The 13,260-nt window shown below is 37.3% G+C and overlaps 1 protein-coding gene across 4 annotated transcripts in view; it reads left to right on the top strand.

Annotated features, from left to right (window-relative positions):
* The window catches only part of PRKCI (protein kinase C iota), a 29,844-nt gene extending 21,425 nt beyond the window's left edge, over window positions 1-8,419 (top strand). For all 4 annotated transcript variants that reach the window (XM_037406929.1, XM_037406932.1, XM_037406930.1 and 1 more), the window contains 7 exons: window positions 411-546; window positions 1,556-1,643; window positions 2,805-2,930; window positions 3,033-3,112; window positions 4,146-4,235; window positions 4,515-4,630; window positions 5,777-8,419. In XM_037406929.1, the coding sequence (XP_037262826.1) occupies window positions 411-546; window positions 1,556-1,643; window positions 2,805-2,930; window positions 3,033-3,112; window positions 4,146-4,235; window positions 4,515-4,630; window positions 5,777-5,864 (724 nt within the window). In that variant the 3' untranslated portion in view covers window positions 5,865-8,419. The remainder of the gene's footprint in view (window positions 1-410; window positions 547-1,555; window positions 1,644-2,804; window positions 2,931-3,032; window positions 3,113-4,145; window positions 4,236-4,514; window positions 4,631-5,776) is intronic.
* Window positions 8,420-13,260: the final 4,841 nt, after the last annotated feature.

The raw sequence follows: 13,260 nt of genomic DNA, 5'->3' as shown, positions 1-13,260 counted from the left end.
CATTGTTTGCATTAGCATTACCCTAGATGACTTGAGCCTGATTCTGAATTTTTTTTTCTAGAAAAACACTTTCGTGGTATTTTTTACAATGTCTAATGATATCAGTTTGTTTCTCTTGCAACCACTGCTACCAGCTGTCCAGGCAAATGCTGAGTTCTTGGTGCATATGCTTCATCTCAGATGGTGAGATGAAAGGGATGATGGCAGTAGTCATTAATATTAATTAAAAATATTTTGGAAGTGACTGTGGATAGAAACATTTGTATGATTTTAAACAATTTATCCACTTCTCTGAGGAAAACTAATAGAATATGCAGACTTACATTTAGAAAAGTATCATACTACTGAGACTATGTTATTGTGGTTTGCATTTTGATTACTTGAGTAATCAATACCTCTTTCTATGCTAGGTTTTACTCCGCTGAAATCAGTCTAGCATTGAACTATTTACATGAGCGAGGGATAATCTACAGAGATTTAAAACTGGATAATGTGCTGCTAGATTCTGAAGGGCATATTAAACTCACAGATTATGGCATGTGCAAGGTAAGCTCTAGTTTTTTGCTAACCAGTAAAATCATTAATTAAGAAATTTGTCATAAATTAAAAGATGCAGAGCTTTAAAAAAGTGAAATTTCAAGGTATGGATTTACATACAGTACAGATAGGCTGTATACTCACTTCACTTTTACAAACGGAGAAAAGAAATATGCCAAAGTGCACAGACTACACATATATGTGTATCTGTTTATGATTTTGTAAAGCTGCTGGATCAACTTGATTGGGAGGGTTAGGCTGAAATAGACAAAATAGCTTGATTTCCAAAAAAGCAAGAAGTTGAAATGCATCAGACACACTTCGTCCCACTTGGATTCTATGACACTGCCCATTTTCTGTAGAAAAACTTCTGTCACTACAAAGACACTGGAGCACAGGTTTGACTTTGCCGTGGAATTGCCATTATGCTGATGTATTAGAACTATTTTAAAATGCTATAATTTTGGCTAAGCAATTGAAAAGCATAAAATAATACAGGTTGGAAAGGGCCTCAGGAAGTCTAACACACCCTCCTGCTCAAAGCAAGGTAAGCTGTAAGATCAGGACAGGTTACTAAGGGCTTTATTCAGTTTGGTCTTGAAAACTTCCAAGGATGAAGACTGCACAACTTCTTTGGGTAACCTTCCCCTTTCTGCATTCTGTGCTTTTCTCTGAAAAGCTTTTGTCTGTCCATTGCAACGCCTCAGTCACGGAAGCTGTTCCACCGTTCCCACTTGCCTATCGTTGGAGGTGTGGTGGCGCTTACTAACTAAAAACTTAGAAAGATGTCATCAATAGGTGTATGCCATCCTCTTGAGACTGTAGATGCAACCTACTTCTGTTTCTGCTGAAGCAAGTAGTGTTTTATATTCCTTTACACACAGATTTAAGTATAGTTTTACTGAAACAAAAGCAGTTTATTCAGGACACTTAATTCAAAATGAAGTTCTCAGCAGAGTGGGAGTGTGGGTGTGGGCTCTTTGGCTAACTGTATTTTCTTGCCATCTTTTCTTAAAAGGAGGGTCTGAGGCCTGGTGACACAACCAGCACATTCTGTGGGACTCCAAACTATATTGCACCTGAAATTCTCCGGGGAGAGGATTATGGTAAATTTAATTTTTCAATGCTACCATATAACTTTCACCTCGTCTCTTACTTCTTGAGTTGTTTAGAAAGTATAAAACTTCTTTAGACATATCAGTCTTAATTCAGCATCCTGTCTGAAAAAGTAAATAAACCCTTCAAAGGAAAGGCAGAAAACATCACACCAAGCAAATGAAATACCCTGCCTTCCACATTTTGAAGTCTTTTTATCAGTCTTGAAGAATAGCTTGAGTCTTCCAAATTTATTATTGTTTATAACTATTTACTACTAATGATATACTTGCAGTCTTGAATTATGTTCAGTTTTGGAGCTTTATATTTGGCAGCAATGATAGTAGTAGATATAAATGCATTGCAAAGGGCCTAGGTAGTAGATGTCCCTTTCACAAATTTCAGTGTTAAAAAGGAAATTGTGCGATTTCTTGTTCAGGAAGTCCACAAAGATTCCTGAAGCAAGAGACGTAAGAGAGTATAGAAAGCTTAGTGTGTGTATTTCCCGTTACTTACCTTTCTTCCTAAGCTTCCATTACTGTGCCAAGCAGATCTTTGATCTGTTTTCTTCCCTTAAGATTTCAACAAGTTCTACAATTAGTATTTTAATTGTATTTATAAAAAAGGTATATATATCTTTTAAATCTTGTTATATCATTTCAATTTAATGTCTCTTTCAGACTGGCTTTGCATCTTCCTTCCCTATCAGAAACTTTCTAGGCCAACCGGACTATATCAGTCCCAGCCTAGCTACTGGAATTTTTCTTTAGCAGTGACTAGCAGAATAGATGTGCTTAGCTCTATAGATGACTGTCTTGCTACTATTCAGCATCATGTACTTTGTCCTTGATTATCCCCTGCCCTGGATAATGCACTGTTTGTAGTGACTAGGCTTATATATTATCTAAACCTTTGTTAAGGTCCTAACACCAACCTTTTAACTTCTTGCATTTCCTTTTCTTTGTACAGCATCCCCACCTATTATACACATAGTGAACCAAGTAATGTCTAGTACAATCATTACCTCTCCTTTATTCAGATAATCGGGAAGACTGGCAATACATAAATTTTTGAATTAGTTCTTTCTTCTCAAAACATGTCTGTCTGTAGCCTCAAAAGTGTTGGCATTTTTTCTCCAAAGTATCTTCAGTGTTGTCTTCTTTGAATTCTAGGCTTCAGTGTAGACTGGTGGGCACTTGGTGTACTTATGTTTGAAATGATGGCAGGCCGGTCACCATTTGATATTGTTGGGAGTTCTGACAATCCTGATCAGAACACAGAAGATTATCTTTTCCAAGGTAGGTACCATTAGTGATCCTACACTTCAGTGCTTTGTCTCTACTTACCTTTAATCTAATTTTAAAAATGAAAAAGCTCATACAAACCTTGTTTTCTTGCAGTAATTTTGGAAAAACAGATCCGAATTCCCCGATCCCTTTCTGTTAAAGCAGCAGGTGTTCTAAAGAGTTTCCTTAATAAGGTAAGTGCTAAAGGGGATTATTTAAGACTTCTCAAGAGCAGCTGTTTGCTTTTTTAAAAAAACCCGTTGACTAATAGATGTGTAGCAGGCATATTTTACCTGCCATGTGCAGAAACAGGGTAGAAAAGGTTTGAGCCTGAAGCAGAGTTTCAGTGGAGTTGGGGGAGCTATTCTAGATACTTGTCTCAAAATCTGAATCTCCAGGTTCTCTGGCTGGGATCATGAGTAAATTTCAAATTGAAAGGCATAGAAATGCTCCATGTGATTTCTTTAATCTGGGGAATTGAACAAACTTATCAGATTTATTTTAGTTCTTAAAGAGAAGCAGCATAGCAGATCGCTTTGACAACTTCTGATGACTTCATTGAGGGAAATGCAGAGGCAGTATATGCTGGCTGTTAGCTGGTAGCTAGCTAGCCTGATAGTCAAAAGGTGCGTGTGTGGTAGTGGACTAGTCAAAAGCACATGCTGGCCTTTATTTAGTGAGTGTTATGTGACTGGGGAGAAAAAGGTATGGGAGAAACCAGATTTGGTGAAATTATTTGAAAAAAGTAATACTGTTCAAGAACACTGCTTCAGTTACAGCTCCTTGGTAGTGTGTGCATACGTGTACGTGGAGATGGAATTGTCTTGTTAAAATAACCTTCTTTCCACCTTATCTATCAGTAACCTGCAGTTTCTACCCCAGTGTAACTGCTAGCCTGGCTAGTCAGTTTACTCAGGGAGGGGTGGCAGGGGAGGAATCAAATTCACTTGTAATCTAACCGTGTTTGCTCTGAAACATATGGTATGTTTAAACAGGTCTGAATAATAATAAAAAAAAAAGATAGCTCGGTTGTTTATATAAATTCAGTCAAGGGCTTCCATATATTCATGCTGATTTCAAACAGTTTCTAAAATAAATAATGCTAACTTAGTTCTTCAGTGTCTCTTGTAACTCTGGTGTTTCATTTCTCGTGGAATTTGTAACACTTGCATTTTATTTATGTGTAGGCCATGGCACCCATTAAGAAATATTTCCTTCCTTGCACAGGATCCAAAGGAACGTTTAGGCTGCCATCCTCAGACAGGATTTGCAGATATCCAGGGACATCCTTTCTTTCGAAATGTTGACTGGGATCTGGTATGTGAATGCCCACTGGCTTGGCTTATTTTCTCTGTATACAGTGATGGCTTGATAAGTTGTTTTGAGCATGAGAAGACCTTAAGCTCTTAACTTGCAATGTACCATAATGACAATACAGAATCCTTTAACCCTTTTACACACAGTAAGTACAGTAGATTAATAGAATGACTGTAGAAATATATGAAAGAAACTTAATAGTAAGTTCCAGCCTCATTTAAAAATAATTCAATAGGTTGTAACTCATTCTTGGTGTCACTTAAATGCATTTATTCTTAGATGGAGCAGAAGCAAGTGGTGCCTCCATTTAAACCAAATATATCTGGAGAATTTGGTCTGGACAACTTTGATTCCCAATTCACCAATGAACCTGTGCAGCTCACTCCAGATGATGAGTAAGTAATGTAGAATTTATGAAGTTCTGATAAGTCAGTGAAGGAGTTATAAAACTTAATTTTATATCTGTAGTTGTAGTACATAAAATATGTGTAAAGCAGTAAAGAACATTTTCTTGTGTTAGTTGGGAGAAAATGCTGTCATCCTTATGGTAGACTTAGTATGGCTGGATTAAGTATTGTACTGTGGCATGATGTAAAAATGAACTAACAGTGGGAAAGTTGTTATAAAGAATATAGCAAAGGAAAAGAATATTTCAGGGAAAGATGAATAAGTGCCATTTTACAAGTTTTAGTGGTATGATCTGCAAGAAATGAACTTGTGAAGGGAAAGACCTGTTTTGTCAAGTGGTTTATTTTTGCATTACTTTAAGCCATGATATTTCTAGGATGTTGGGTTTAGATTGAGTTTACCTTGGGTGTTCTGAACAAGAGAAGATGCTTTGACTTACTTGGTCGGGTATCTTGAATTGTTCGTAGTCAAATCAGATTATCCTGGCTGAAAAGCCTTGATAAAATGCATGATAATGTTTTTGATTTTGGTAGTGGATTTGCGGTGTCTTACTCCTGAGGGGCCCTGATTTGGGATGAGGAGGGAATGGCCTTTCTAGTTTGAGCCGCTGCTGTTGATGTGTTAGGAATTTTCCTAGGGGTTTCTATAATGTTCATGTAGTATGTAAACCCAGACAATGAATATTGAGTGTTACCTATGCACCTTAATTAGGTCTGAGATCCAACTTCCTTCTTCATCCCTTTATAAATGCATAATGTACAAATAAGTTTAGAAAAGTTGTTGATCCAGGTGCAGGATCTATCTCACCCTAATGTTTGTGTGTGTTTACAAAACTGACTGTTTTGAGAAAGTTTTAAAACTGCAGACTTTGTAGATTGCTTTGTGGGGAGAATATGTGCATGGGAGCAGCCCAGTCACTGCTCCTGAGTGGTTTTGGGTTTTGTTACCCTGATAGGGGCTAGGAAAAAAACCAGTGGTTAACTGTAAGGATAGAGGGGGGGCTAAAAAGAGAGAAAGGAAACGTTCTCAATTGCAATCTGTTGTACAGGTCTAAATTTTAAGACAGACTACCAGTTACTATTGTTACCTTCTCATTTTGCTGATGAACTAATGAGTGGGTTTTGTCTTAATAGTGATATTGTGAAGAAGATTGACCAGTCTGAGTTTGAAGGCTTTGAATACATAAATCCTCTTTTGATGTCAGCTGAGGAATGTGTCTGAATTCCCCCATTCCTGGACTGTGCCAATTGTTGCTCTGTTTGTTTCTGCATGGATAAACATCTCTTCATTTGGATGCACTCACATAAAATGAGTAACAGAACATCTTACCCTTGCCACCTAGTATAAATTACTCGCTAATTGTCTTTTTGTATTAATTGTCATCCAGGACAGTTGTTACACTGAACCTGCAGCTGCCAGATTTAAAATGTTAACTTTCCAACATTCTTGCCAAACATGAATTTTAATACAGAAGTTGGTCTCTGGGGCTCCTGACTGAACCATGGAGCCTGGCTGTATAATCTGCCAATGTAGCATTCTGATAAAGGAAAGTTTTCCTATTACTATAAGAACACAAATGACATTAGGGAATGTAATAAAATATCATTAAAGGACTTCCATTTTTCCAGCAAGACAAGTGAAACCTTATGACTTCCGTAGTTCTAAGTCTCTTCTCTCTAAACATCTGAGTTCCCTGTTCTAGACTTAGAAGTTAAGCTATGTTATTGCCCTTCAGACTGAAATGATGGCAAGGAGGGCAGGTTTTTAAACTGGATAGGTCAAGAATGGCTGCTTTCACAGGGTGTGTTGATAATATCCTGAAGGAGATGATAATTATCTCAATATTAAAATCAATAGACTTTGCTCTGAAATTATACACTAGGAATTACATGCTGATACATAGAGTGCCTTTCTGAGCCTGTCCCTTTCAGCAAGGGTTGTACATGGTATAAAGTGTCAGTTTAAATAAATGGAATTCAGTTAAGGCTTTGAAAAGTTAAAATCTGTAGAGTGCATTTTAGCAGTAATGGGCAGCTAATACTGATGGATGTAGAACCTTGTACTATTATTTATTGCTTTTTACGCGTGCTGTCTTAACTGTATCAGAACTGCATGCGTTACAGCTATGGCCTAGATAAGGGCATTGTTTCTTTTTTTTCTTTTTTTTTTTTTTTCTCTCCAAACCTTATTGCCATACTGTTGGAAATGCATTCCACTTTGCCAGTGGAAAAAGCACATCTAGAACAAAATAGGTGTTGTCCACAATGACTCCCTTAACTTATCTGCTAATAGATGGTGATACAATCACAATAAAACCTGAAATGTTGGTAGTGGGCTCAAAGTTAATAGTAAAGCAATTGGAATAAATTGAAAGAACGGTTCAAACTAGGATTTTTGGGATGTGTGATTCTTACATTTCATGTTAGTAAACAGTGTAATATACAGCTCAGATTACTCTTATTTTTAATGTTTAAGGAATAGTTTTGAATGTCTTAGGCTGAAGAAATGCCAAATGTACCACTTCTTTTATTTTAGGAAAAAGGGATTAAGAGACATTGGAGAAAAGAATCTGTGTTATGTAATTAAGAGCTGTAAGGCAAGCTAAGTGTTACTGAAAGCAGATCTGAGTATCTGTAAGCACAAGTTAGTAAACCTTACTTGAAGCTTTTAATAAGACTTCTGTGCTTGGTCAGTGTCTCTCCTTGAAAATCCTTATATGGTGACACTAAATTCATAGCACAAATCTCCTGGTGTATGGGGTTTTTTCACTTAACATGTTAACTTCAAGGATAGAGATTGCACAAACACACAGCAGTGTCACGGTATGGTATTTAGTTCATGTTTTTCTTAGCAACATGAATGGGAAACTCTTAAAGTATTGGGCTGAGTTTTCAAAACTGGGAAGTGATTGGAGGAGCCTTAGTTTCAGGGAAACATTGAACCTCTGCACTGTTAAAAGATCAGGTTCCCTTAAATTCACGTTGTATATTTTCAAATGTAAAGTATCAGAGTAAACTAAAGTAAGAGCAGCTAATAACTTTAGCACGTTTAGTTCATGTCAAGTGCTTATGTGCAGTTTTAAAATTGTAATTGATTGTTTAGCCTCTGACTTCTACACCTGCATGACTAGTTTACATACCAGGACTTAACCAATATTAAACTTGGAAGTTATTTAAAACAAAAAAGAAAAGCCTTGGCTCTACAGTGGCTTAATTTCATATAGGGTATCAAGTACAATGGCTTTATATAAGGAAGGGCATTTCTGCTATTCATCACAGAAGAGGAATGGAGTAAAATGCTGTATTTTGTGCTTAAAGCAAAAGTTAATTTTTTTTATAGACAATGTCACAGAAAAGATACTTTTTTTTATTTTCGTATCTAACCATTAAGAATGTTGCTAAGTGACAAACATCTTAAATGACTGTAAATCCAATTTTAAACTTTCATTTTCTCTAAAGTGCCATGATGTTAACAGTTATTTTTTGTTGTTAAGCATATAGCAACTGTCATAAATATTCAGAAGGGACACCGGGTGTAAACAGTCCAGTGCAGTAGGCTTTGTCTTTTGCAGAAAGTGTCTGCATCAGAAGCATGATGTATTTATGTGGAGTAAACTCCTTTTTGTATGCAAGTTGGATTCCTATGGGTGCTCTGCTAGTTGATATTGTCACTACTATTTTCCTATTTCATATGGAATATGGTCTTGAACGTTGTTGTGTAGTCATTCCTTTTATTTGTGCACACTTTTTACTTTAAATAAAACATTTATATTAGGCCTCTGTATGTTAACTTCTAAAACAAATACTGCAAAATGCTGCGCTTCTCTCGGGATTGTCGTCTGACCCTGAACTAGCCAAGTTTCAAGGCAGCATTGTTCTAATCTTACGATTTTTTTCTCAAAGATAGCACTGAGATAGACCACAGCAACCGAAGAAATACCTCCCTCAGCCTGTGCTCCCCAAGCATGTCTTAGGATGCAGATCCCTCTCCCACGTGGTTGGTTGTTTGCCTGACATTCATCGTGCCCCATGGAGAAAAAGCATCCTTGTAGGTCCTGTCTGTCTTGCCGACGCCAGTGATGAATCGAAAGTAGCGAGGCTTCAGCCAGCTGTACATATAGAGAGCTTCAAGTAAAGCGCAATTCTGGCTTGCTTGACCAAGGACCTCTTTCAGCTGGAACTTCTAAGATGTCATCTCAGCTGCCAGAGCTGGGGATTTGAATTTAGAGCAACACTCATCTGCTGCGCTTACTTCTGCATGATTTCTTTCTTTGTTTCTTCAACTCCTCCCCTGCAGTCTCTTTGACAGAGAGGGCAAGGGCACTTACCTCATACCCTGCTACAGATGCGGTATTTTAATATATCTGTGTTTCTATGTTTTAAAAGAGATTTCCTTTTGCAATCTGGCTTGTTATTAAAAGTATGCATCAGCAGTCCTAGGCAAGTGCTACAGATGGTTGCATATCTTAAATGCTTAACCTCCCCCCACGCACACTTCTTGTTTCTGTTCAGTTTGGTGGCCAACTGCTCTCGGCTCAGTCTGAGCAATTGTTTATGTTAAGACACTCTATAAAAGAAATTAATAGCTTGTGTAATCTCTATATATACTTGATACCTTAACTGCGAAACATGCACCCTCACTTCATGATGGATGGCATAAGCATGTTAAGCAACAAAGGTATCTGAAATTGTGTATAGATGAATGATGTTTTCCTGGGAAGCGGGGAAGAGGGAGCTAGGGATTAGAGCCCCTTTCAGAAAAAGGGGATTTTATCATATCTTGCATTTGCTTAGGCAGAGTTCCGTTAGGGTTTATTTTAAGACTTTTTTTTTTTTTCTTTCCTTATGATAAAGGGATCTGAACTGCATACTTGAAATGTGTGATCTTACCATTTAATCGCCAAGGATTAAAGACAGAGAAGCATCTCCCTCCCAGATCTGTGTGGCTCTGCGGGCGGTGGGCTTTTTCTGGCATAAATAGAACCAGAAATCGGTTGTGCCTGCGTTTGACTTCTAAGGAACCAAGTCTCTGGGCTTGTACCCTTTTTACATTGGGTGGTGAAGCGTCTGGCTGAACAGTTGAATTTTGACCATGATTTCAGATGCAGAAACTAAGTTATGGTTCATGTTCTTTATTAGCAGTAGTGTTTTGTACAGACCTGTTTCCAAAGTAACTTGTCCTGTAAAATATGGTGCATGCTAAAATCTATCAACTTCTGGTGCTTATGATAAGAACCATAATAGGGTATCTAATATGGTAACTGGTCTGTGTTACTTAGTCTGTCATAGGTTTCACAAGAGCAGTCTGAAGTATTACAACTTACCGCTAAAAATCACCACTGAAGTAATTTTTGTTTTTTTTCTTTAAAATTCACAAGCTAGTATCTTCAGAGAAGAAAATGCATGATTTTTGTTCTCTGTTCAGTGTTAAATTGTGCTTTTCAGCATTTTCAGAGACTGTATATGGAAACAGTTGTGGGTTTTTTTAATGTTCCTTTCCGTAGAAATGCCCCTCTGTTCATGAATATGCAACTTAAATCGTACTCATAAAACTGTGATGGAGTTCTTAACGTGCTTAGCGGTTTGATGAACAACGTTGTATCTGCATTAACCAGCTCAACTGAAAGGTCTTTTTATTTGGTTTTAATACGCTATTTGGCACTTCACTTCATATGCAGTAGTTTAAAGGAATTAACATTTATTTCACTTGAACAAACTAATCTGCATTTCTTACTTAATTCTTCTTCCTAGTGGGAGCAGTAGCAACCCCAGAGATGGGCAAGGGTGGCCTGCAAGGAATTCAAAGGGGCATGTGTGTGTGGAGGATGTGACTTACTCTTTTTTTTTTTTTTTTTTTTTTTTTAGCACTCCCTTTTTTCTTTGCTTCATGGTGTGTTTGGAGGTCTGTGGTTTTGAGTGTGTCCTGCTTAGTATTATTTTAGAAATAAATGAAATAAGAATTGCATACTTTCTAGAGAGCCGCTTGGTTTCCCGTATATTATTATATATCCCTCATTTTTTATTTTAATTGGAAATGAAACTTGGGGTAGTCACTGTTTAATTGTAAATTAAAAAAAATATATTTTCTAATTAATAAATTATTTTCCTTAAAGCTGACTTAGAAGAGTAAAGACAAAAATTCTGTACAGGCTGCCTCAGTGTTAAACCTGAGGTGTTGAAACCAAGCACTGAAGGTGCCATTGTGAATTGTTTCAAGACACTTAAATGTTAGTTTTGTAAGCTTCCAAAGAGCTTCAGCCCTTCTTGAAAATTCAGTGGCATTAATAATAAAAGAAAGATTGCTCCTGTGCTTGTTAGTGCAAATCATTACATCTTGCAAAGGTCTGTAACTCAGGTTTTAGTTGCAGTGCCTTTAGATGGTGAAAAGCAGTTCCACAGTAGAAGTTGTAGGCAGAGTTAACATCTTTTTTTAGACAATCCTCTACCTACAAACTTTGTCTTGCATTGCCTGATTATTGTAGCTCTATAGCAACACTATCATTACAGCACAATAGTTACCAGAATTTGCAACCTGAAATGGAAAATGTGCCCCAGAGCTTGAAAAACCCAAATTAGATGATGCCACCAAATTCCTAAGCTTTCATGACATCTGTAGGTCTAATAAAAGATGTAATATCTGCCTACATATGTTGCTTTCCTTACGTTCCTAGATCAGTCCAGCTCTGGTGTTATAAATCTTGCATTTTCTTCAGTAAATTTAAAATGGGAATATGACGCAGTGTGTTTCACTGATCTCTATTTGAATAGTTGGTTGGGGTTTTTTAACAGATCCTAAATTCTAGAGGGTGGGGAAGATGGGAATGTCCCGAATGCTTGGACAATTGCATCACAGGTTTGTGTCTTTCAGGATCAGCTCCAAAAGCTGGTAGATTCATAAATCTTGTTTTATTCTCCTATGTTGTTGTGGCTTTTAAACAAACCTTTTATGTGCTTAAGTACAGAGTGTTGTTAGTATTCTTCACAAACATGTTTACTTTTCCATTAAGCTATTTGTCGTCCTACCGCAAACATTTTATTGCAGAAGAATAAAGAATTAAACAATTTAAGCAGACAATTGAGATCAAACATGAATGCACTTTTGCACGTTCTCCATCACTTCCCTCAGTCTTCCTGCCCTGCACAAAAGCAGTTCACATTTTCATGTAAGGCTAGCAATTGTACTCCTGCAACTGCTTTGCCTTGTGGTGTTTGCTTAACTGTGAATGGAGGAAAAAAATACCAATATTTGTAAGATTTTTCTGCAGAACCATCACATGAGGCAATCCTCTTTTCTGTCTGAGACTGGAAATGCTGCAGAAGCATTTGATGTAGCTGCCACAGTGAGATGATGCTTGCGCAGGCCTATGTAATTGTGTTGCTGCAGGCTAAAGAACAGCATTTATGAAAAGCACAGGGTACTACTACAGATTGCTGCACAATGCCGGAATTCATTTAAACATGTTTATAGCACTTCTCTGCTTTAAAAAGTACAAACAAGAACCCTAGATATCGAGGTGGAATGACCGGTGTTTATTAACCACTGTGTGCTGCTCAGTTAGAACAAATGCTGTTGGATGCAAAGATAAGCCAAGAGTAGGTTTATGGTCCAACATCTGTGAAATTTCCTTAAATACACAAATTACTTGTGGTGGATCTCAAGTAGCTGGAAAGTACAGAGGTGTCAGTCCTGATCATCCTTCAGTTCATGAAACTCAAAGAACGCACCGAGCCTGATGTTTTTATACCTGTATGTTTCAGTTGTGATTCTACTGTTACAGGGGAGTTGTGCAGATGAGTAAGGAAAAATGTCCTCCCTGTTAATTGTGGTAGTAATGATAAATGCTTCCTGAGGAAAGACAATTAATCTTTAGTGATTTACAATAAAAACAGAGAAAGAAAATGAGGATGGGAAAGCACAAATAGGAGAATATTAAGGGGAATGGGGGAATTGCATGTCTCCAGTACTTGTGTTCTTCCTAGCTATTGAATCTTGGTTCCAGTTTTTGGGAAGCTTTTTATCTCTGCTTTAGCCTGTGTGGAATGGAAGGAATTTGTGCCTTCCCTTCCTCCTCTATTTTCTCTAGCCTGTAAAAAAAAGAAGTTATGTTTTTCTATAGGCATTTTATTAAATGTCTACTTCAAGCAGCTGCGAAAAAGCGTACACTTAATTTCAAGTACAAACCTCCTTAATTTGGAGGTTTACCTCCTTCCACAAAATTAAGGCTTCTTCTTGGCACCCCTTCACTTGTAGGAAAGCCGCCTGCCCAGTTGCTGCAATACAGCAACAGTGAAACAGTGACCCTTGTTGTTAGGACGCCTTCCGTGAGTATGAAAACTGAGGTTATGTTCTATTTCAGTTTTGGTTCCTTCATCTGTACCTGAATTCTTTAATAATAGAAAGGTGAAGTGGTTTTGTTTGGGTTTTGAAAAATAAATATAACCATTATTGCCTTTGTCATCACTGAGTTATTCCAAACTCTATTCTGCTACTTCAACTGTCAAGAATTTATTATTTTTGCAATATAAAGTACCACAGGTCCCAAAGATTGCACTAGCTGCTATGCAAGCATAGAGTAGGAGCTTTTACCTACAATGTGACCACTTAAGGTTAGCAAAAA

The sequence above is a fragment of the Falco rusticolus genome, chromosome 13 (genome assembly GCF_015220075.1).
Source record: "Falco rusticolus isolate bFalRus1 chromosome 13, bFalRus1.pri, whole genome shotgun sequence".
Taxonomy (NCBI): domain Eukaryota; kingdom Metazoa; phylum Chordata; class Aves; order Falconiformes; family Falconidae; genus Falco; species Falco rusticolus.
Note: the sequence above shows the minus strand (reverse complement) of the source record. Positions and strands in the feature narration are given on the sequence as shown.